The sequence below is a fragment of the Malania oleifera genome, chromosome 9 (assembly GCF_029873635.1).
Source record: "Malania oleifera isolate guangnan ecotype guangnan chromosome 9, ASM2987363v1, whole genome shotgun sequence".
In the NCBI taxonomy this organism is placed as follows: Eukaryota; Viridiplantae; Streptophyta; class Magnoliopsida; order Santalales; family Ximeniaceae; genus Malania; species Malania oleifera.
The window spans coordinates 14918190-14943367 of NC_080425.1; the positions used below are offsets into that span (position 1 = coordinate 14918190).

The 25178-nt window shown below is 35.8% G+C and overlaps 1 protein-coding gene across 2 annotated transcripts in view; it reads left to right on the plus strand.

The window, feature by feature from the left end:
• LOC131164312 (phosphomevalonate kinase, peroxisomal) overlaps positions 1 to 25178 on the plus strand; it is a 51717-nt gene that overhangs the window by 10161 nt on the left and 16378 nt on the right. The window contains exons 2-7 of one of the 2 annotated variants that reach the window (XM_058121413.1): positions 2123 to 2181; positions 2370 to 2438; positions 14803 to 14953; positions 16633 to 16730; positions 24415 to 24524; positions 24606 to 24658. In XM_058121413.1, coding sequence (XP_057977396.1) covers positions 2431 to 2438; positions 14803 to 14953; positions 16633 to 16730; positions 24415 to 24524; positions 24606 to 24658 — 420 coding nt within the window. In that variant the 5' untranslated portion in view covers positions 2123 to 2181; positions 2370 to 2430. The remainder of the gene's footprint in view (positions 1 to 2122; positions 2182 to 2369; positions 2439 to 14802; positions 14954 to 16632; positions 16731 to 24414; positions 24525 to 24605; positions 24659 to 25178) is intronic. The other variant, XM_058121414.1, reaches the window with a different exon arrangement.

Consider the following 25178-nt stretch of genomic DNA (forward strand, 5'->3'; position numbering starts at 1 on the left):
AATTAGAACTGAAAATTGAAAAATGAAAAGTGAAAAGTGAAAACAAATCAAAAGCAGCTGCAACTCACTTTGACTTTTAGAGACACTAGTAGAGAGTCTCTTGATAGTTTGCTACAAATGGCACTGGAGAGAGAGATACTTGAATTAGTTTGAGGAGAGACATTAAATTGAGATGAGAGCTCGAAGCAGAGAGGCTGTAGGGGGTTGTCATGGACAGAGATGAGAGGCTGTAGAGGGTTGCTGGAGATAGATGAGAGGTCTGAATGGGTCGTCGGAGGGAGACGATACTTCGGAAGGGGTTGTCGAAGACAAATGAGAGGTCGGATGGGTTGTTGACTCGTTGGAGAGAGACAAGAAGCTAAAGGTGTCTTCGAAAATAGTTGCAAGCTTGGAAAGAGATGAGAGGTTTGAAGGGGTCGTCAGAGAGAGACGAGACATTGGAAGGGGTCGTCAGAGACAGATAAGAGGTCGGAAGGGGTTGTCCACCCATCGAAGAGAGATGAGAAGCTGGAGGAGTCGTTGAAGACAGACGCAAGGTTGGAAGAAAGAAGAACGTTGTCGAGAGAGGGGGGGGGGTTTGACGCTCGTCAAAGCCCTCACAGTTATTTTTATTTGTTTTTTTTTTAATATTTTAAATATCAGTTTGCTCCCAAAAGGCGTATGCCTTCCCATTTGAGGTGTAACAAGCACGCCTTTTGCCTTGAGGCAAACACATTCTCCCTTGAGGCGTACGCATTTTAAGAATTGTGCCTTTTAAGTTATGCCTTGGGGCGTTTTATGCTCAAGACGCATCTTGAGGCGCACTTCACGAATGCCTTTTAAAACACTGATTAAGCCAAAATTAAGGCAAATTATTTGGAAAAGATGTAATAAAACTTTCTTGTATTGGTTAATTTATTTTTAAAGGCTGCTAGGATAAAAGATTATATCAGAGAGCAGATCTTCCTTTGGAGCTTGATTGTGCTGTATGTGCTCTTTTTTGTCATCTTTGGTAATTGAGTCTGCATGCATATAATTATCTGTTTTTTTGTGGTGCGCGGGGTTTGATGGTAATGGTCTCGCTAGAGAGGCACTTGTGCAAGAAACTTCTTATAAAGTTTAGGACCTAATTCAAGCAAATTAATGTTTCAAGACTAAAACTCAAGTGAAGTAATTTATTTTCATTTTAAAGATCAGTTGTAGTGCTGCGTTCTTTGGATCATTCTGTATAGAAAGACCTCCCAGGAGTGGAGCTTATGAAGTGATTGTACGTTGAACCAAAGTTCATCATTTAGAAAGTACGTAATACGACATTCTTGTATTGGTTCAGTTTATCATTTATGGGCTGCTAGGATAAAGATTGTATAAGAGAGAGCTGATCATCCTTTTGAGCTTGATTTTGTTGTATATGGAAAAATTTTGCTGCCTTCCATTTATTTGGGTAATTAAAATTACATGCTTGTAATTATCATAGATTTTAGCATTTGCCCTTTTCTCTTTGTGGGGTTGGAGGTGGAGTGATGGTAATGACCTCTCTAGAGAAGCACATGTGCAGAAGAGAACTGATGCAAAGTTTTGGATTTCAAACTATTGTATTGACTCTTTAGAAGGAAAAAAAAGTCATGGAACTTTTTCTGTCAGATGCTACCAAAGCAATGATGTTGAGATAGTTGTTGTTTTTGCCTTTTTGATTGTATAATTTTTTTATTAGGCTTCGATTTATGATATGTTATGTGCTGGTTGTAAATATTTGTTAGTTATTCATTAATAGTGCAAACACACAAAACTCATTTGTACATTATGCATGTGTTTGGTGTTGGTGTTTGTGAGACATGGAATTGCTTTTAAATTTTTACAGGCTCATGAAAGATTAGAAATGCTAAAAAGGAAATGTTGAAATCACATAGTTAATTGTAAATACTTTTTCTTGTTGATCTTGGTAGATGGGGCTTGATTGATTGCATTGCATGGAGTTATATATTTTAAAAAAATTATGCAATGTTCTATTTTGGACTTGATAGTTTGCTTGGTGGTTGGTGTTTAATAAATTTGAAATTCTGTATTGTAGTTTGTGAATAGAGGTTCATCTTTAATTAAATAGAATTGCTTTGGATTCTAACTCAAAAATATTTGGAATGTCTAGAAAGCAAAAGAAATGGAGTTGAATTTCGATGGCTCATACCTAATCACATGATTTAAACGGTAGCAATTTTAGCATGCATAGAGTTGAATTTTATTATTTATTTTTTAAAATTGAGAGATAGTCCTATTTTTTTATTGTTAGTCTCTTACTTTTTTATTATATTGCTATTACAAGCACATTGATAAGTGATTGATGTCATTTAACATCAATCGAAACTGAATTTCCAATTTTATTCAAATTTTTGTAGATTTTCATCAAATTGTACTAAAATTGGCGAACTTGGAGGTTGGATTGGTAATTTGAGAGCAATGGCTGTGTAAGTTCATCCTTCAAACTTCATTTGCTTTCTCCAAGTTCTTCATTTTTGTTACCGGTTAAATTATGTAGTATTACTGCTATGTGTTAGTAAGCATGAGTTACTAAGAGTATGATGGTCATTGTATTGTACATCACACACATTATAAATAGATAGGGAAATCTGGATAGGGAAGTCTATTGCTATGATTAATTTTTCCAATTTATTGAGCATCCTCAAAGTATGATATCAGAGTATGATCCTGAAACCAAAACCCTAAGCAGCCACTGCCAAACCAAGCCCTAAACCTGTAGGAGTGTTGTACAAACCATCATAAGCCTAAAGCAACTCCAGCAGTCACTGGAAAGCACAACAGTCGCAAGAAAAATCCCAAATGCCACTGCTAGTTCAGAACCATAAGAACCCCCCTTCAGATTTTGCCAAATCAACCTTACAACTACTCATGAATATTGCTGATCTGTAGCCCCTTGAAATTTTGTTGTCATGGGTGGTCTATCCATGCACTTTCACAAGCTGGCTGTAGGTTGGCTGCCCTGACTCCACTTGCTGGTGTGCGAGGCTTTGTTAGACCTTGTTTTCTACCTAATGTGTTCCCACATGGCTTGAATCCCTCTATAGGCCATAATATCAAGTTGTGGTTACCTTTATGTTAAGAGACCCAACCTCTTTTTTGTTGGTCACTTGGATACTTTGTTAATGATTGTTCGGGTTGAGTCTGTATGTTAGTGGTAGTTCATTTCCTCAGAGCTGTGGCAGTGTTTTGTTAGGTTGTTTGTGATTTGTTCTGGTTGTTCACCTTGTTTTGTGGTCATTCCAGTTGTTTACCTTTTTCATTATTGGTCTTGTTTGTGAGTGCTGAGATGGAGTCTATGAATCCCACAAGTATGTTCCCTTCATCATTGCATTGATGACCTCTAAAAGTTGGATGGAAAGAATTATGTGTAGTGGTTTGAGGCTATCAAGCTCTATTTGACAGGCTTAGGCAAATCTTAACACTTGTTTCACTGAGTCGGAAGTTGAAAGAAGTAGGGTTTAAGAAGATTCATTGATTATCTACCTACTGTAGAACTCAGGAAACCCCAAATTGCACAAATGTGCATGCATCTGGATGTAGACAAGGAGATTTAGGATTATGTCAAACTCTTAAATTCTAGTAACAATATCCATCCATACAATCTCTTGTTTGAGTACCTTCAGTTACAATAGCAAGACAGGAGTGTCATGGAGTACTTTGTAGAGAGATAGAGATGAAGCACATCCATGTGGAACTCAATATTGTGCTTCCTATAACAACCAATGTCTATGAGATGCAAAAGTAGAGGGAGCAGATGACAATCCTTTGGGTCTTAGTGAGTTGCAAGTTGAGTTTGAGGCAGTCCCATCCTAGGTTCTTGCTATTATAGAGTCACCATCCTTTGTTGATGTTTGTTCTTGCGTCCTTCATGCTTCCTTCTACACTATTCCTCAACCCTCATTCCAGTATTTAGATCTCTAGCTTTGAGAAGATCACTTTTGTTATAGAAGGCATTTTTGGTTTTAAACCAAGTAGTAGCAAAAGTTTACAGGGTGGTTCTATTAGTCGTTGCAGAAGGAATAAACGAGGTAGAGGCCCCCGACGCAAGTTTTCTCATTGTAGGTGAGGTGGTTAAACGTTTGTGCAATGTTGGGATCTTCATGGGAAACCCCCATGCATTGCCAGTGCAACCATGATTCCATTATTCTAGGTTTAGCAAATGGGAAGTAGCGTATTGTATCTATTCCAAGGGGGGAGTATTCAAAGTTCCTGCAATATTAGGAATCCAAGCAAGCTTCTTTTCCTTTTGCATTTCTTGCTCAGATAAGCAACCATACCAATTTCTTGTCATCTAGTATTTCTCCCACTAGTCCTTTGGCTATACATTGCCAATGTTCCATCCTATATCTGAAAACATACCTTATGTTACCCTTCTTGTTGTTGATGGGTCCACCACTATTGTTATGGGAATAGTGACATTAATCCTTCTCTGTTTGCCTCTTTTTCTTTTGTTTTGTATATTCCTAAGCTCGCCTTTAATCTTATGTCTCAGTGGTATTATGACATCAATGAATTGTTCTGTAACATTCCCCACTATTGTCATTTAGGATTTGAAGACAAGGAAGATATTGGCAGAGGGCAAAAGGCTCGTGGACTTTACTACTTTAGTTTCTATCTCCTTCTATTGCTTGCACAACTGCTGCACAACTTTCAAATCTATTGTTGTCTTGGTCATCCTTTGTTTAGTTGGCTGCTACTTTGAGTTTTGTGTCTAAATATTGAATATGAATCTTGTTTTTAGGAAAGCATCATCATGTTCCGTTCATGTTAATACATTCTGATGTTTGGGGTCTTAGTGGGGTTGTTCCAAATTTGGATGTTTGATAGTTTGTCACTTTGTAGATAATTACTTAACGATGACTTGGCTTATTTAATAAAGGATTGTTTTGAGATATTTCATACCTTTTGTGCATTTTGTTCTAAGATAATGTCTTTACTAATTTGCATATCCCGATACCTAATAATTATAATGCTAAGGAGTACTTAGTACTCAAGTCGCTACCTATATTAAATCTACTATAATTCATTGGTCAATTTGTGCCTGCACTTCATGACAAAATGGAGTTTCATAGAGGAAAAATAGACATATTGGTGCAGGGGCAGCATCAAGGATTTGCAGCCATGGGAGAGACTAGAAGATATTGAAGAGAGGAAGAGGGGGGGGGGGGGGGGGGAGGAGAGAGGAGATACAAGGGGCAAACTCACATTTACTATAATTCAAATTCAATAACTGCCTATAACATCGCTTTCACACACTATTTATGAGAAATCTTCACATGAAATTACACATATGACCCTAGGCCTACTTTACATTACAAACATACCCCTAGAATACACAAGTGTTACAAACAAGCCCCCAAATACACATAATACTATATTAATTAAACAAAACACATAATAAACTACTAACTAAACTCAACAATGCATTGACCCACTTCTTAATTATTCTTCAATAAGGATCTTCCGAAGGCCTTGCTTCTTGTCCTACATCACATATTCTTGAAGCCGCTTGTACCATTGTATGTGATGAATGTCCCCAAAGTGTTTTTTGACTGATATCGTGCGCACTACCTACTCTCTTATCAATGGAATGCCAAAACCCTGGTTTTTGGTGGTAAAATACCCTACTATGTTGTCTTTTGCGATGCTCATTTATTCTCACACTGCCTCCTTGTATATTTGGGTGTTTGTCCATTATCCATTAGTTGACTCGAGGAGTGGATAAGTTGGGTCCTCGTGCTATCCAATGTATATTCAAAAACAGCGGCGGATCCAAGAATCACGACTATTGGGGGGGGGGGGGGAGGACTATATACATTGAAAATTTACGAAGAATAATTTATTATGTTTGTAATTATTACATCTTTCATTTATTTTCAGCTAAATCGTCCACTATATCAATATCTATAAATAATAAAAAGAATGGTTTCATTAGTTGTAATCATGAGTAAATAGATCCCACCAATGCTAAAAAGAAAAGAGAGAGATAAGAGTTATATCACTATGAGCACGGTGCATACAAAAAAGCTATTTGTCAAAGATAAACTCTAAGCTAATAATCCTATAGCTGGTGCTCGCTGCTCCTTCATAGCGTAAAAGTCATTAATTATTGAATCAGTGTTGAACCAATGAACAATTTCTTTCTCAACGTATATAACGAAGATATTTGCAAGATACTCATTCTATCTTATTGTGAAGCCTAGTTTTAACAAGACTTATAGCTGAAAAAGCATGCTTGGTTGTAGCTATAGAAATAGGGAGAATCACAACAAGTCAGATCAATCTATCAACAAGACAATAGATTATGGACTTTCTAGTTTTCACCAACTCTCGACATTGTTCAGAAATGGTTGACAATTTTTGGAACCCTGGGCATCGACAACTATCAAGCTCAAAATGTTGCAATTGATATCTTAAATGTAACTTCTCTTGCTCAGTGAAATCCTCAGGATAAAATTTATTTTCAAGGTTGCAAATATTATCAACATTGAAGGATTTGTGACCATCCCTTGGATCCAATGTTGAGCTAAAAAGAAGTGGTCGTGTCATAAGCTGCATATGTATCACCTTTTTGAGAAAAAGAAGACGGAACAAATGGCTACAAACATATTTACCCAGCTGTGAATAGAGCTCAAGTGAGAACTCCAACAAGTATCACTAGGATGTTTAAGAGTGCCAGCTTGATTCCATCCTTTACCAATTTTGTGCTCTTCACTAGCAAGTAACTGTTCAATTTCTGAAGCTTGAGCAGCTTTCAATTGGTCATGTCGTTTGCAAGGGGTAAAAATGTTGACAACAAAAGCCACGCTTAGTGAAAAAATGATGAACAAATATAACTTCTTTTGATGCCCCAACTAATACTAATTGGAGACGATGAGCAAGGCAATGAATGTAGTATGCATAAGGACAACCATTAGAGAACAAAGCTTGTAGTCCATTCCACTCTTCTCGCATATTACTAGCCCCATCATATCCTTGGCCTCGAATATTTTGTATGGTCAAGTTGTGTTGAGATATTAAAGATGATATCTCATTCTTTAAGGTCAATGATGTAGTATCAAGCACATGGACAAGATCAAAGAAATGCTCCCGAACATAGCTATCAATATCAACATATCGCAAAACAAGAGCCCTTTGCTCTGTTTTTGATCCATCCTTTGCTTCATCCATGATGATGCAAAACTTTGCGTTGCCAATCTTTTCCCTAATGGCCTTTTGTACTTTACTAGCAATGACTTGCAATATCTATTTGAATTCCATAAGAAATGTAGGATGCATCTTGCGGAGCATTCTGAAGTACAATTGATGCAACATCTTCATTGTAAGAGGCTAAAATCTTAACCATTTCAAGTTTCCTCGATTCATTGAATCTGAGCTTTCATCATGACCCATTAAGGCAAAAATAAAATGTTAGCTACTTAATTGCATCAATTGTGGTTTTCAACCTCAATTGGTTATTAGCAATTTGTTGGGAGGTTTGCTTTTCAATAATCTTATCAATGTGTTGTGCTTGATTTGCAAGATCATGACATTGTTTCACAACACTTTTATGTAATGAATTAGGAACTTTCCCAACATGATTTAGAAAAGCTGACTTTTCTCCATCATTGACTTTCTACCAAGATTGAAATCCCTCGACAATAAATGCACTTGATTTGGGAGAGCCACTCGACTTGTTAAAAAGATAGCAAGGAAGACAAATGCGACATCTTTTGTTGGAGAGTGCTCCAACCAATTTGAAAATAACTTGTACCAAGATGCTTGGAAAAGACAATGATGTTTATCATCAAAGGGATAACTTGAAGAAAGATCTTGATATTGCCCGACTTTAATATCAGCTCGTCAAATCTCATAGGTGGATAATTTCATGGATCTTGTAACTCTTGTCCAAGGAAGAAAGATCAACCTCATTTGATTCCATTTGAGGAGCTTTGGAACGGCATTGAAAAGAAATTAAATGTTTGATATTTGATGTAGATTGAGATGCATGAGCAGAAGGTCCAATCAGAGTTTGCTTGCTAGCTTCTACATTTTGAGAATCCCATCTTTTGAAAAAGGCATCAGTTGTAGTTTTGTTTACCATGATTCACTTAGTAAAATATTACAAGTTATTTCACTGCACATTCAAGCATAAACAAGAAATAATTCTCAACAAATTCTCAAGAGTGGGAAAGTACACTAGAGAGCAGTAGCATACTTGGGAGTTTACGCTTAAGGGGATTTTACATAAGATAACAAACAAAATTATCAAGAATGGGAAAGTATAACAGAGAAGGGGAGCATGCTCAAAGTCTAATTTTCAAGGGAATTTTACATGAATTTATAAATATAATTATAAAAAATATTCTCAAACTCAAGAAATTAAGAGAAAGTATAAGAGAATAGAGGTACCTCTAACTAATAATGCACTTCCTATCTTAGAACATTAGCATTCTTCAAATTTCCATCCTCACCAATCCACCATCAAGTGACTTCTACTAAAACCATTTCTTCCAAATAAGCAATTATAAGAACTTAATGACAGAAAAAAAGGTAAACAAGAATTTAGAAATGAATAAACTCACAATCAGGAACTGAATCTCTAACATTAATCTTAATTTGATTTTTTAAAGCTACCATTAACCAAATCAATAATTTCATCTAACACAATTTGAACTGTTCTTTGTGATTATTTTTGCGCTCATTTCCACATATATGGTGGCAGTTGAAAGCTGAAAAACACAAATTTGTTATAGCATTTGATCCTAAAAAGGTAAAAATAATCTCAACTAGGAAAAAAATGATGGAATGTAATTAAGGTACCTTCAATAAGACATTTCTTCATTTTAGAGTCAATTTAAGTTATAGAACAAAGACATAATAATTCCAAACATGTTCTCAATTATTTAATTGTCATAAAAAGTATTACCCTTTTTTTCAAGACACAAAATACATTGTAATATATAGAAGTACACCACATATACAAATATAGAAGAAAATTACGATTTACTTAGTTACATAACAATTTCACATCCACCCAGAACAATTACATCATTATAGCTATATGATAATTATTTTTAATTTATTATTATATTTTGAAAATCAATTAATATTTTGAGATTAACTTTACTGTAAATACTGATAATATTTTTAAACCCTTTTTTTCCCCTTATTTTTAGATTTGAAAATAACTTATATTTTGAAAATCAATTAATATTTTGAGATTAACCTTACTGTAAATACTGATAATATTTTACAACCCTTTTTCCCCATTATTTTTAGATTTGAAAATAACTTTTAGCCGTATTTAAATTTTAATATCATTTTATTTATTTCAATTTTATAAGGAAAAGTCTACATAATGATTTATTTTACATACTCTCTAAATATTAAAATATTACCATAACAAATTGATATAACAATTAATAAATGGGTAATGCAAACAAAATGTTGTTATACTTTCTTTAGGGGGCTTTGTTATGATTATTTTATTTTATTTTTTGTATAAAATAGATAAATAGATTATGAGAAACCGTTAGTTTTTATTTTATTTTATTAAAATGTTGGTTTTAAATGTTTTTAAAAAAGCTAAAAACTATTTTTTTTATTGATTTTGGTAACTTGCTGTTATAATAATTTAGTACAAAAATTTAAATTTGCACACCAAATCATTCATTTTTTATACATAATTTTTAATTAAAACTAAAATAAAATGATTGTGTGCTTATAAGTAAAATGTTGAAAAATTTTCTGTCATTTTAGAAAAAGTAATTTTTTTATTAATATTTTTACCACTTTCTGAGATGTTGGATGAAGGCTACCACTGCCGCTGTGCTGATGGTTTCTGTCGCAAGAGCCAAACGCTATGCCTGCCAACTGCCGCTGTTGGTTGTATGGTGGTTTCCGCAAGGCCACGAATGAAAGGTTAAAATAAAGGTAGTGTTTGTTGAGGAAAAAATTTAGTTTTTTGGAATAAGAAAAAAGAGTAAAATTACTAAATAACCCTTAAAAGTAAAGAGAAAAAGGGGTACGGCCGTACGGGTAATACCAAATGTGCACGGTTGGGCCTGGGGCCGTAGCCCATGCCAGTAGGGCCATAGAGTGGCTGAAATTTAATTTAATTTGCGTTAAAAAAATTAGTCGTGGGACCCACTAGAGGGGGAAGAATGCATGTAGGTTGGGGAGTGGACCTATGTGGGTTTATTTTTGGGGGAGGGGGGGGGGGAGTAGCAGCTGGAATATAAATATACAAAATTAGTATTAAATACCTGGGGGGAGGGAAGCCCCTTCCAGCCCCTACTCTGCATCTGTCATTGCTCAAAAAAAGGATATTGTTGTTACAGTCCTACCTTGCATTGCATTGCATCTTTGTTTTTGTTAATTTTACCTTCTTTGAGTCGACACCATACTGTTCCCATTTCTTGAGTCTTGCTGGTCTTGATGAGTCCCTTCCTCTGTCTAGCCTTCCAAATATTGGCATTCTTTCTCTACTCAATCATCCTTGTGCATCTTCATCTAGTTTGAGTCCTTCACAAAACAATGACTCAAGGGAGGAGAGCTTCCTTCAGCTTCTAGTGCTACTACTCTTTTGGCTTACTCATCTCATGATCAGTTTCCTAAGATGTTGATCTTCCTTTTGTTTTCTTGGAAGGTAAATGCAGCTATAGCCATCATCCAATCTCTAATTTCTTTTTATAAGTGTTAAAGCTTGATCTACATTGTTGGCCCACAACCTAACGACTTAAGATTTTAGGTAAAGTGCTTGTCTAACAATTTTGGATTTTTTGTCATCCTTATGTGATTGTTTTGTTAGCACTCTATCAGCTTGGAGGACTACATGGTTGAATAGATGTGTGAGTTATAGGATATTGACACTTAGTAGTCTTCCTGCTTATGAGCTCATGGTTGGTTGGTTTTTTGGCTAGTTTGAAGGCTTGTCTTGTTGCCAACGGATGTTATTATGATTTCTGACATATTCTCCTTAGTTGTCAAACTTTATCTCCTTAGCCACGAGATGTCTTTGGCCTTTGGATTAGTTAGATGTGAAGAATGCTTTCCTTTATAGGAATCTTTAGGTGGGGGTCTATATGGAGCAACCTGCTAAGTTTTTTTTTCTTTCAAGGGGAGTGAGCACTGGTTTGTCATCATAAAAATTCCTTATATGGCGTTAAAGCTAGATAGACATTGTTGACCCACAACCAAATAGCTTAAGCTTTTACGTAAAGTGATTGTTTGACATGATACCAGAGCTGGTTATCAGGAGGTCTTGGGTTCTAGTCTCATTGCCCGTGTTTTAAAAATTATTCTATTCCTTGTAATCCGTGTTATCTATCGTGTGTTTATCTCTCCAAGCACTGTCGGGCTACGTATGCGGGGGAGTGTTAAAGCTTGATATACGTTGTTGGCCCATAACCTAATAGCTTAAGCTTTTAGGTAAAGTGGTTGTCTAACATATGGTTTGAAGCAATCTCATAGAGCATGGTTTGGTAGGTTCAATGTAGTCGTGCTTGAGTTTGGCTTTTAGCGATGTGTGGTAGATGACTTTGTATTCTATCTCCATACAGATGCCTTGAATTTTTGCTAATTGTAGCATTGATGATGTTGTGATTATGGTAATGATGATTAGGATATCTGAAGTCTGACGTGATTTTTCCAAACATAGTTGTAGACCATAGATTTGGCCATTTGGGTCCATTAAAACACTTCTTGGCCGATTGTGTCGGATATGGGAGACTTTTTGGGAAGTTAAACTATGTCACACTCACATGACCAAACATATATTTTGCAACAAGTGTTGTGAGCCAGTTTCTTGTTTCCACTTGAACAAGTCACCAAGAAGCAGTCATTCGTATCTTGCACGGAGAGCCTCTTTTATCAGGATTGTGTCACCCTCCTATTCAGTGTTATACAGCTGCAGATTGGGTAAGATTGCCCTGTAATGGTAGATCCACAATTGGACACTCTCTATTTGTTGATGGTTACCTAGTATCATGAAAAGTAAGAAACAAACTGTTGTAGCCTGGTTGAGTGCTTAGTTTGGAATATAAGGCCATGAGACACATTACATTTGAACTGGTTTGGATAAGGAACATGTTGGAAGAACATGGTTTTCCACATTCTCAACCTGTAGAGTTGATGTGTGATAATCAAGCTGCCATTCGTATTGCCTCCAACCTATTCTTCTATGAGCTGACAAAACACATTGAAGTTGGTTGTCATTTTGTTCGGAAGAAACTTGGGCAGGAAATACAACTGCTCATGTGAAGTTTGAAATTCCGTATTGTTGATTTATTCACTGAAGCTCTAGAGGGTGCTGGGTTAAATCCATTTGTAACTAGCTAGGAGCATATAGTATCTATGCTCTAGCTTGAGGGGAAGTGTTACTGGTTAGTGGTTATTTACTGGTCAAATTATTTAGCATTGCTGCTGCTTACCAAGCATGAGTTAGTAAGGGTATGATTCTCATTGTAATGCTATAGGCATCATAATAGAGAGGGAGGTTAGATGTTTTTCCAATTTACTAAATATTCTCAACTATTTCCTTGTTGGATTTTTGATTTCTTTGATTTTTTAGTAACCTTATGTTTGATTGGTGGGAAAAGCGGAAGAAAGTGAAATGAGCTTTGGATGCTAATTTTTTTTTGTTGCTTTAATTTACCAAAAGAGGGGAAAAAACTTTGTAACGGGTTGTTCTCGTCTTCCTTTTCTTATGTGATTATTAATGGAGAAACTAAGACTTGGTTTTCAGTTTCTATGTGAGTGCAACAAAGCGATCCTTTGTCCCCTTCTCTTTTAATTTTGGCGGTGATGTCTTAGGTAGGATGATCGAGAGGGCTATAGACGGGGGCTTGATGCATGGTCTTCTGGTGGGCATGGAGGATGCTGTTTTTCATTTGCAGTTTGCTGACGATGCTATTATTTTCTTGTTCGTTGATAGTTTGTCTTTTAAAAATGTTCTTTTCTTTTATATATTTTTGAGTCTTAGGCTTGAGGATTAATATGAGTAGGAGTGGTTTAGGTGCCATCAATTTGAGTTCGATGTCCTTTGTGGTATCACTTCTTTAGTGGGTTGTGGGGTTTTCATAAGCCATTCAACTGGCTTATGACTCATCTAGGCATTCCTTTAGGTGTAATCCTTTAGTTGGCTTATGACTTATTGCTTCTTTTGTCTGGATAGTTGGAGGTGTGCTTTTTTCTCTTTGGACAGCTGGATTACTTTAATCTAGGATTTCTTTCTTCAATTCCTGTTTATTTTTCTAAATCTCTTTTTATAATTCTTGTCGGGGTAGTTTCTAGGTTGGAATGTGTGATGAGAGATTAGGTTTGGTCAGGGATTGATGAGAGTAGGGATGATTTACTGAGTTGGGACTTGGGAAGTGGCGTGTAGGTCTAAGGATGATGGGGGTTGGGTCTTGTAACTTGATGTCCGAGAACATTGCCCTAGAGGTGTTACTGCATTTCCCCTTAGAAGATAATCCTCTCTGGCATAAGGTGATTACAGTAAAATTGGTTTGCAGGAGAATGTGTGGGGTGCTTGTATTATAGTTAGAGTGAACTATGAAAGCTTTCTTGGAAATTCATTTCCTTTATTTCATCATTGTTATTTCCATTTATCAAATATAAATTCGGGGATGGTTGGTTCCCATGTCCTTTTGAGAGGATTTATGAGTATGGACTATGGAAGATATCATTTTCTGCTGCGTTCCGTTTTTTCACTTTATTACTATTTATAATGCATTTATTTCTTTTTCGTGGTTCTTGATGTAGATTGTGTTTGTTCAGACTTTCACTTTTGTAGAATCTTACAGAGGTTAATTTGTTGGATTCTTTTCAGCTCTCTTCCAGAATGGTCATAAAATTTGGGCTTTTGGATGGTTCTGGGATGTTTTCTTGCAAATCCTTTAATTCACATATGATTTGTTCCTCCGCTCCTTCCATCTCGTTAATCATATGTGGAAGGCCAAAGCACCCTTAAAGGTCAAGGCTTTTGTTTGGTTACCCATCCTTGTAGACATTCTCATCTATTCTTGCATTGTTCAGCGGCGCGGAGCATATGGAGTTGGTTATTTGGAGTATCTGCTGACTGTTGGGTGTGCCCAAGTTTGTTACAGACCTTGTTGTCGTTTCCTTTTAGGAGTTTGGAAGGCATAATGATGCAAGCAGATTGTGGTTTTGTGTGGTCTGGTGTTTTGTGGTGTTTGGTTGCAGAGGAAGGCACGTGCTTTTAGTGGTTGATCTATGCCTGTCCATTTGCTTTTGGACAGGATTGTCTTTCTTGCTTCACTATGGGCTCTTTATTTTTGTTTGTTTGAATAGGATTTGTTTTTGAGATTTTCAGCGGGATTGGCTGGCTTTGGCTTAAACTTCTTCTTGTGTTTTTGCCTTGTCTTCTCTCTCTCTCTCTCTCTTTCTTTTTTTTTTTTTATAAATTTTTTATTAATTTTTACTTTGTATTTCTTTAGGAGGATGACCTATTCTCCTCACTTCACTCATAGTATTTCTGTCTTCTCCTAGCATACTTTCTTTTCCTATCAAAATAAACAAAATAAAAGAGTGGAATAATGATGATAGTCTGGGGATCTGACCATACTGGCCGTACTAAATCTTAATTCTAACTACTTCTTGTCAACTGACATTTAAATTTACTCCTTTTATTTCGTCTTCTTTCCTATGTTTTCTTTGGAACCAAAAGGAACATAAAATTGTTGCTGCTGCGATTTCTGTTGGTGGTTTTTTTTTTGGGTTCACAAATTAGGTTCATGAAATGATGAGAACTGTATTTTAGTTATGCCTGTTTTGATGTTTCTGCAGAGTTGCTTCTGCTCCTGGAAAAGTTTTGATGACTGGGGGTTACCTCATTTTGGAGAGACCAAATGCGGGTATTGTGCTCAGTACAAATGCTCGATTCTATGCAATTGTAAAGCCAATCTATGATGATGTCAAGCCTGATAATTGGGCATGGGTGCGTACTTTGTCTTCTCATTTTCCTTTTAGATTTAATTTATGGTTTGATTTCATTTGGCTTCCTCTTCTCATGGTATCACAAGGTGCAGTATCCTGCAAATGTTGAAATTATCTATATTTCTGCTGTCATATAGTCTTGTTGAATTGAGAGAGTGCAGCATAATAAGACACTGAAAATGGGAGTTGTGATTATATTTCGTTAATAAACTAAAACTTGCAGCTTTCTTTTGTTGCAAGTGAGTGTAGAGGTGCTTGTAAGGCAATAGTTTCTTTGCAGCTCAAATGATGCTAGAAATGGGAGTTTTGAACGCCTTCCTTTAATAAACTAAAATTTGTAGTTTTCTTCGGTTGCGACTAAAGTGGAGGCAGTGCTTGTGAGCCCCCATGGTTTCCTTGGATCTAGTATGATGCAGGGATCTATATTTGAAGAAGTGATCATAAGTGTGGTCGATTGTTGCAATAGATAAATGATTTCCTATTTTCAAATAGAGAAAAGATGTGAATGATTACTGGAGCATTGTTAAATGCCATACTAAACCTTTGTGAAGATCTTAGCCTCAGTTGGTTCAGGGCCATTGAAAGTAAGTTGGAGAGTAGGAAACTAACAACCGTTGGCTCTTTAGGTTACGTTTGGTCTGCAGAATGTCTATTGTTCAGAATAGAGTAGTTATAATATGGTGATTGCTAGCTTACAAAAGAAAATGTGTTGTAATTGTAAAACAAATGAATTTTTTTTATTTTTATGAATCCATAATATCATGAAATGGGCAAGAATAGACGCAGAATAACTGTTCCCAAATTTCAGCATGGTAGTCTTTAATTTATTGATATGCTATTCCATGTTGAATTTAATAACACAAGGTTTTACATTATTGGCATATTCCTAATTATTATATACCTAAATTATTACACATTGGAGTGAATAGACATTCCATGAACCAAACATAAACGTAATTGTTATTCATTTAGTGATTGGATTTGTTTTTTGTTTTGTTTTATTTTTTATTTTTATATTTTACAAATTTTTTAATAGGGCTGAGCACCTCATTAAAACTGATTCAACTGATCAAATCAGAACATTTTGGTTAAGTTGTTCCAGTTAATTTCATTAATTCAGTAGAAATTTTCAAAATTTTGGTTTTCAGTTATCAGTTTGTTTAACATAAAATAGAAGGATTTTTTGGGTCATAAATGATTGGTTAGTAAATCTGATTTTGTTTCTCAACTGGAAATTTCAGTGAATTTGGAAGTTTAACCAAATTAACCATACTATATGAATATCTCAGAGCTATTTGTTTCTCAGTAGTTTAATTGGGAATATCCTGTTTTCTGATTCAATTGTTGCATTATTCGGACAGCCGAACTTTAGAGGATTATTTCACCATTGAGTGATGTTTCTTCATCAGTTTTTAGTCATTGACAGATATAAAATTAACACACTTTCTTGTTGTGTATTCTAGAAAAGCAATAGGATTTACTATCAACTTAATCTCATGTAGATTTTTGAGATTCAAATGTTATTTTGTCAGGAATTAAATCAAGTTTTCTTGTTGAATGTCATGTTTGTAATTGTATTTGTTTGGTCCTCCATGGCTTGGTTCGTTTAGTGGCATAACTTGGACAACTCAATTTTATTGACGATTATTTTACCCTTTTGTGACACTTGTCAATTTTCAGTCATGGACAGATGTGAAATTAACATCTCCCCAGCTCTCCAGAGAAACTGTGTACAAGTTGTCACTAAAAGATTTAATGCTCCAATGTGTCTCATCAAGGCAAGTTTCGAAAGTGGTGGTTTATTTGCTTTTATTTGAATCTGTATGTCTTTGATAATGCATTTACATCAAGTGTTAACCTTGTTTATGGGTGAGAGAGTAACAGAAAATCTGCGAGTGTTCCAGAAATAATATTCTAACCTTAATAACTGAATACAAAATGATCTAAAAGACAGTGCTGGAGGGGGGATGGGGCATTGAATTGGGTTTGTTAATAAATTAATACAATTTATTCCACAAACTATATAATGGAGCAAACCACACACAAACACATGCAATAATGATTTTTTTTAATAGAAAAAAAAATTCATTAACAGGAAAAATAATAATTTAAAAGGGAAGGAGGATAGGAGATCCTTCTAAAAAATAAAAATAAAAAGAAAAAGAAAAAAAAAATACAATAAAGCTCCCTTCCAGTCCCTTTGAAAATCTGACAATAACATTCTCGGGGAAAAACCAATAGTGAACCAAGGAAGCAGGGAAAACAACTCTATCCTGAAGATGGCTAGAAGGAGTAGCTCTGCCACAAAAACTCCTAGCATATCTTTTGGTCGAAAGAGTCCAAAAGAGAGCGAAGACTGTGACAACTTCATAAGCCTAGCCTTTTCTTAGTGATGCACCGTCAAGAAAGCATCAACGAGCACCACAGCCTCGCCATAAACTGAAAACTATAGGACCCTAAGCTGCCTCGCCACCTGATAGTGGAGGAGCAAGCGGTGAGTGACTTCAGCAGTTTCATTTGCCTCAGAGCACTTGGAGGACATATCTGGACTGATATCTCTATTATATCTACTCATTTGCAGCAAGTCATTAGTATTGAGCTTATAAAGGACCAAAGCCCTCATGAAAGCTCTGATTTTGAAAGGAACCTTGCCTTCCAGACAAAATTATTCATGGGGAAGGAGTAAGGACTTGAGGATTTCATGAGCTGGGGGAAGAAATATTTAGTGGAGAAAGAACCAGAGGAGACGCCCATCCAAATGCTCGAGTCATCTCTCTCTTGGAGGAAAAAGTATCCAGCACTCTTAACAAAATAGTCATATTCAACATCTCTCATTGAGATTTTTGTAAAAATGAAAAATTCAAGAGAGAGTGCCCCTTTTCCAAAGAGTAGAAACCAATAATTGTGGTAATATGTAATGTGGGTAGTCTAAAGAGGCGAGGTACTAAAGACTACAATATAACCTCTCCCACCCAAACATCTCCCCTAAACTGAATGAAATTTTCTTTTCCATCGTGGAAGCGAGTAAGAGGGTAGAATAAGTGGGCTTTCTGAGAAATGAATTTCCAAGGACTTGCGTGAGAAGAATTGCCATTGCATCTAGTATCCAACTCATTTCGATGCAAACCGTATTTGCTTCTAATTACCACTTCCAAGGGGAATCTCTATACCCATAGCCATTTCCAACTATAGAGATTTAGACACCACATTTTTGAGGCCTGAACCCCCTTCAGACTTATGTCTCCTAATCCTATCTCGGCTAACAAGATGGTCTCTCTTGCCCTCCTCCCTTATAATTCTCTCCAAAGCTTCTGCCACCCCTGCTAGATTTTTAAAAGAGAGAGAAAATAAAGGGAATGTTGGAAAGAGCCACTTTGATAAGGGTGACGCAGCCTCCTAAGGATAAGTAAGCCTTCTTCCATCCCCCAACTTGCGACCCACTCTCTCCACTACTGTGTCCCAAAATAAGGTGTCATCTGGGTTGCCTCCAAGGGGGCGAGCCAGATAACTTAATAGGCAACTCTAAAACGCAGCCAAGGCATCTAACTCGGACCTTCCTACTTTGGTACCCTTTATACCGCTCTTAGGCTCAAGATATTCTTGAAAAAAGTTAAGTAAGAGTCTTATAAAATTTCACAACACTATCTTCAACAAAGAGAAGAGTGTCATTGGAAAATTGGAGATGGGAAACTACAACCTCCTTTCTACCTACCTTGAGTCCTTGGATGACATTAAGACCCTGAGCATGGTAATCATCTTACTCGATACGTCCACAGCAAGGGAAACAACAAGAGAAGGATCCTTGTATCAAACCTTGCAAGGCCTTAAATCTCTCCCTAGTTTGGCCATTCTCAATAACTGATGCAGTCACTGTGGATGGGCACCCTTTAATCTACTTTCTCCCAATCCCACCAAAGCCCTTCTTAGCCAATTCTTGATTCAAGAAGCTGCGGCTAACCATGTTGTAAGCTTTCCCAAGGTCTAATTTGAGAGAGACTTCCTTCCCACATCCTCCACCACTTCCTTAGCAACCGGGGCAGCTTCTATAATTTGTCTGTTCTTAGTCAAGGCACACTATTCTAGATTAATTGTTCTCCCTAACATCTCCTGAAGCCTCTCAGATAAAAGTTCAGCAAGGATATTGTAGTGACTACTAACTAGCTGACCGATTGGAATTCTTTCACCCTATTTAAGCACTCCTTAGGGACATGAGCAATATAAGTGGTGTTCTCATTCTTCTTCACCACCCCATTTAACGGAACTCTTTGAAGTAGGCCATTAAGTCCTCTCAAATTACATCCCAGCTATCTTGGAAGAAAGCCATTGTGAAGCCGTTAGGGCCAGGGGCCTTATCTCTATCCATTTCTTCAAACTGCCGCTGCTTCCCTTCTCCCCGAGATCTTCCTGATGTCAAAAGGCTTTTCTAACTATCTAGCAAGGTATTCATCGATGGGCTCCAGCTAATGCCTTAAATCATCAGTTTGTTCATGCTAATCCTGTGTACAAACTCCTGTTGAAATCTGTAGTCACCTTCCCAATTTGTTTAGAGTCTCGCACCACACTTCCCATATCTAATTCCAGCTTCTTGATCAGATTCTTCCTTCTCCTTCCATTGGCCACCATGTGAAACAGTTTGGTATTGCAATCTCCTTCTTTCACCCACTTCATGCTAGCTTTCTATCTCCAGCTAACACCTTCAGAAAAACGGATCACATCCAAATATTTACAAACTGCCCCTTTCTAGCCGTATCCTTTTCACTAGTCAAGCTGCACTCCTCCCACCTGTGCAAGCACTTGGTATCATTAGAATCAGTTTTTTTTTCCAATCTTTTAAATTACTGAAAACATCCTCATACCAAAATTTCATTCTGCTTTTCAAAGACTTCAACTTCCTAATAAATCTATTGCCTGCCCACCCCTGAACATTACTCTCCTTCCACCAAGTCTTAATGTACTCCATTGTTTTTTCTCAAAATGGCATGGGGTGGCGCCCTAGTGAATGGAATTGATATCCAATGAACTGGGTAATGATTCAAAACTGGTCTAACCAAAACCTCCTAACATTTAGGAAGGTGTCTTCCCATTTATTGGTGAACAAAAAGTGCTCAATATAGTCAGTGCATAAAGACACTATGCACTCCTTGTGCTTGAAAAGAAGGAGGCTACTTCCTCAACTCCTTCAAAGAGATTGAAACCTATTTCAAAAACTCCAGCCCTGACAAAATTTTATTTTATTTTTTCTCATTGGGAGGCAATTTTGAGTAAGATTCTCATCATGGTTTTAAATAAAGGCCGCGACCGTTACGTAACACGGTTTTTTGGGTTACCGATACCATTACATATTGCGAAATCGGTGGGAATAAAAATCATGGCTGTAGTGGCCGTTAGAATTGCGACCGTTACGTAAAGGCCACTATGGTCGTTACGTAACCGCTACAGGACTATTACACCAAAAAATTATTTTATTTTTTACGTTTTCTTATCACTTTTTCGCTCTCTTTCATATATCATTCTCAACATATCAAGTGGCAAGAGGGGGAAAAGATTATAAAGCGGATGACAATGATACAAAATTTACTATTTCTTTAAATACTCAAAATAGATGCAATAATTAACAATTTGAAAATACTAACTTGTTAGTAAAATATTTTATTTTGATAGTATTAGTAATGTGATATTTATGTTCTATATTTTTCAACTTCAACCTTCTTCCTTTTCTAGCTATTTTATATTTGTATTATTCGTATGTCTTATCCATGGTTTTAAATAAAGGCTGCGACCGTTACATAACTTTGTTACGTAACGGGTTTTTGGGTTGCCGATACCGTTACACACTGCGAAATTGGTGAGAAGAAAAATCACAGCCGTAGCAGCCGTTACGGACCGCGACCGTTACATAAAGGCCGATTCGGGCGTTACGTAATTGCCATAGGACTGTTGCACCAAAAAAAATATTTTATTTTTTACTTTTTCTTCTCACTTTTTCCCTCTTTCATAAATCATTCTCAATATACCATGTGGCGAGAGGGGGAAAAGATTATAATGAGGATGACAATAATACAAAATTTACTATTTCTTTATACTCACAATAGATGCATTAATTAACATTTTGAAAATACTAGTTAGGACAATATTTTATTTTGATAATATTAGTAATGTGATATTTATGTTCTATTTTTTTCAACTTCAACCATCTATCTTTTCAAGCTATTTTATATTTGTATTATTTGTATGTCTTATGTGTCTAATAGATTAATGAAGTGTATAATGTATTTTGTTCTATTAATTAATTCAGCACACATAAGAATTTATCACAGATAAGGACAATGAGAGGTATAAATGCACACACACATACACATAATTTTTCTATCAATGGTGGTTTAAAACAAATATAAACTTGTTGCACTCACCAAAGAACTTAGTTACTCGAACTAAATGATCCAAAATACACTAGAACTCTTTCTAAAAAGGGCTAAAAGCTTAAAACATGCAAGTATGCTACTATGCGCAAGGCTGTGCATGCTTCAAAAAAATTCACGGCCGTTACACCCGCTTCCCGTTATGTAACATCCGCTACTCCCGCTTCCCGTTACACCCATTACCGTTATGTTACGCTACCCGCAACTGCAATTTAAGACCATGGTCTTATCTGTCTAATAGATTAATGGAGTGTATAATGTATTTTGTTTTATTAATTAATTTACCACACATAAGAATTTATCACATATAAGAACAATGAGAAGTATAAATACGCACACACATGTAATTTTTCTATCAATGGTGGTTTAAAACAAATGTAAACTTGTTGCCCATATCAAATAACTTAGTTACTTGAACTAAAGGATCCAAAATACGCTAAAACTCTTTCTAAGAAGGATTAAAAGTTTAAAACATGCAAATACACTAATTTGCACAAGGTTGTGCGTGCTTCAAAAAAATTCATGGCTGTTACACCCGCTTCCCGTTATGTAAGATCCGCTACTCCCGCTTCCCGTTACACCCATTACCGTTACGTTACGCTACCTGCTACCACGATTTAAAACCATGCTTTTAATGTTAAACCGGTCATCCGCCTTCACATTCGCATCTCAACAACTTTCATTTTTTGTACATGTTTCTTAGTTGCCCAATATTCTAAAACCATAAAACTCTTTCTAAGAAGGGCTAAAAGTTTAAAACATGCAAGTACGCTAATTTGCACAAGGTTGTGCATGCTTCAAAAAAATTCATGGCCGTTACACCCGCTTCCCGTTATGTAACATCCGTTACTCCCGCTTCCCGTTACACCCATTGTCGTTACATTACGCTACTTGCTACCATGATTTAAAACCATGCTTTTAATGTTAAACCGGTCATCCGCCTTCACATTCGCATCTCAACAACTTTCATTTTTTGTACATGTTTCTTAGTTGCCCAATATTCTAAACCATAAAACATAGCTAGCCTTATAGCCGTCTTATAAAACTTTTTTTTTTTTTTTTTAAATTTTGAGGGTATTATACGATCACACAACACACCTGAAACACTCATCCATTTTACCTAGCTTGTTTTAATTCTATGTATTACATTTTCTTCAATTTTCCTTTCATCTTGCATAATAGATCCAAGATTTCTAAATCTATCAGTGCTATTAATCTCTTAATTATCATGTTTCATCTACTCTCCGTTGCTACTCCTTACATTACTGAAATTACATTTCATATATTTTGCCTTATCCCTACTTATCCTAAACCCGTTAGACTCAAATGTGACTCTCCGAAGTTTTAGTTTAGATTGCACTCTGTTCCTACTATCATCAATCAACACGGTATCATTTGCGAACAACATACATCAAGGGATCTCATTTTGGATATTGCTAGTTAGTTCATCAATAACTAAAGTAAAAAGATAAGGACTCAAAGTAGAACCTTGATGTACCCCTATTGTGGTTGGAAAATCTCTAGATTCTCCTCTACAATCCTAACACTAGTCACTATTCTATCATACGTATCCTCAATGACCTCTGTATCTCTACTATAAACTCCCTTAATTTCTAAGATCCACCAAAGAACTTCCCTAGTTACATTATCATAAGCTTTCCCTAGGTCAATAAAAACCATATGCAAGTTCCTTTTCTTTTCCCTAAACTTTTCCATTAATCTTCATAAATTGATATAAAATCAAATTGATTTTCTAAAATCTTCATTTCTAATCTTATTATATGTTCAATTACCCTTTCTCATAATTTCATCGTATGACTCATAATCTTTAATTTCACGACAGTTATTACAATTTTGAATATCACCATTGTTTTTGTACAAAGGTACTTACACATTTTTCCTCCATTCTTCTGACATTTTCTTGGTTTTTATTATAGTGTTGAATAGATTAATTAATCAAATAATTCCTTTATTCCCTAAGCATTTTAACTTCAATTGCTATTTTATCTGGTCTTATAGATTTTCCACTTTTCATTTTTTTAATGCCATCTTAACTTCAAGGACTCTAATTTTGCGAATAAATCTCCTATCTTTAGTCTTTTCCTCATTTCTCACTTCCAAGTTCAATCTTTCATTTTGGTTTTCATTAAATAACTTATCAAAGTATCTCTAGCTCCTCTCTTTTCTTCTCTAATTAAGACGTTATCATTCTCGTCCTTTATACATTTTATATCACTTAAATCTTTGCATTTTCTTTCTCTACCTCTAGCAAGTTTATAAATGTCTTTTTCTCTTTCTTTTGTATCTAGTTTAGTATATAAAGTATTATGAACTCTATGTTTAGCTTCACTAATAGTCTTTTTTGCTTTTTTTCTCGCTTCTTTATATTTTTCAATATTTCTATATTTCTACAATTTTTTCATATTTTATACCAATTTCTTTTTGTCTTAACGGTTTTTGGGACTTCTTGATCTGACCGCCAACTTTCTTTACTACCCGAGTATCTTCCTCTGAACTCACCTAAAACCTCCTTATGATAGAATTTGCCATTTTATTCCTAATAGTATTTGCATCGACCCTATCCCCTACTGTCCAATCATACTCTTTGTTCATTTTATCTTTGAATTTGACCATATTATCTTCCTTCATGTTCCACCATCTAGTGCTCTTGTGTTGATTTATGCCCTTCTCTTCCATTTTTTAATGTGTATATCTAATATTAAGACTATGTTGTGTAGCCAAACTTTCACCTAGAATAACTTTACAATCCTTACAAGATAGACGATCCCTGTTTTTAGTTTAGAAGAAATCTATTTGGCTCTTACTATACCCACTCTTGAAAGTTATTAAATGTTCTTCTTTTTTTATAAATGCTAATTATAATTAGGAAAAATCATTAGACTAATCTTTACGTAAATCAGAATTGAGAAATGTTTTGTCATTCATCAAAACAATCCAAAGGGCCAACATAGAGTATTGGGGAAATATCTTGGATTAATATGTTGCTAGTTGAGACTTCATTCTTATTTGCTTATAATTTCAGTGACTTGAGGAACCCTTTCATAGAGCAAGCAGTGCAGTACTCTGTGGCTTCTGCACATGCAAGATTTGACAAGAATAAAAAGGATATGTTACGGAAACTACTTTCGCAAGGTAATGTTTGATAGCTCATATGTTCATGGAGATATGCTGGAACTTAAAGAATCTAATGTTGCAATTGGATTATTTATCCAGGTCTTGATATAACAATATTGGGTTGCAATGAGTTTTATTCTTATCGAAATCAGGTATTTTCTGAACACCCTCCCCTCCCCCCCCACCCCACCCCCTACAGGAGGGTTCCCTATTATGATTGAGTTTCAATTTGGTTAGTTGATATTTTATTGCATCTTTGTCCTCCAACATACCCTCATAGTCTGGTAGACCGTCCTTCTGACACATATTATAATAAGAATATCCCTGTGTGTTTTCATGGTAAATATTCCATGTTTCCATGGTAAATATTTTACACAGTCCATATATTGTTTTTAATAAAAACCATTAAACGTAATTTCTTGGAATAAAATGTGTAGTATAAAGATGTGCTACTCCTAGTTCTTTGAGGGTTTCGTTTTATGTATTGTGATCTATTAGTCCAATTGCATCCTTTATCACTTGCAGTATAACTAATTCCTAATTAGGGCGAGGGGCAAATGGAAAGAAAGACCATCCACCTGTTGGGCCATGATAGGGTTGAAGCGTGGGGGGCTGTTAAAGTCCGGGAAGTTCCACCCAGTTAGGTGCTATTTGTGGTAGTTTTATATCATC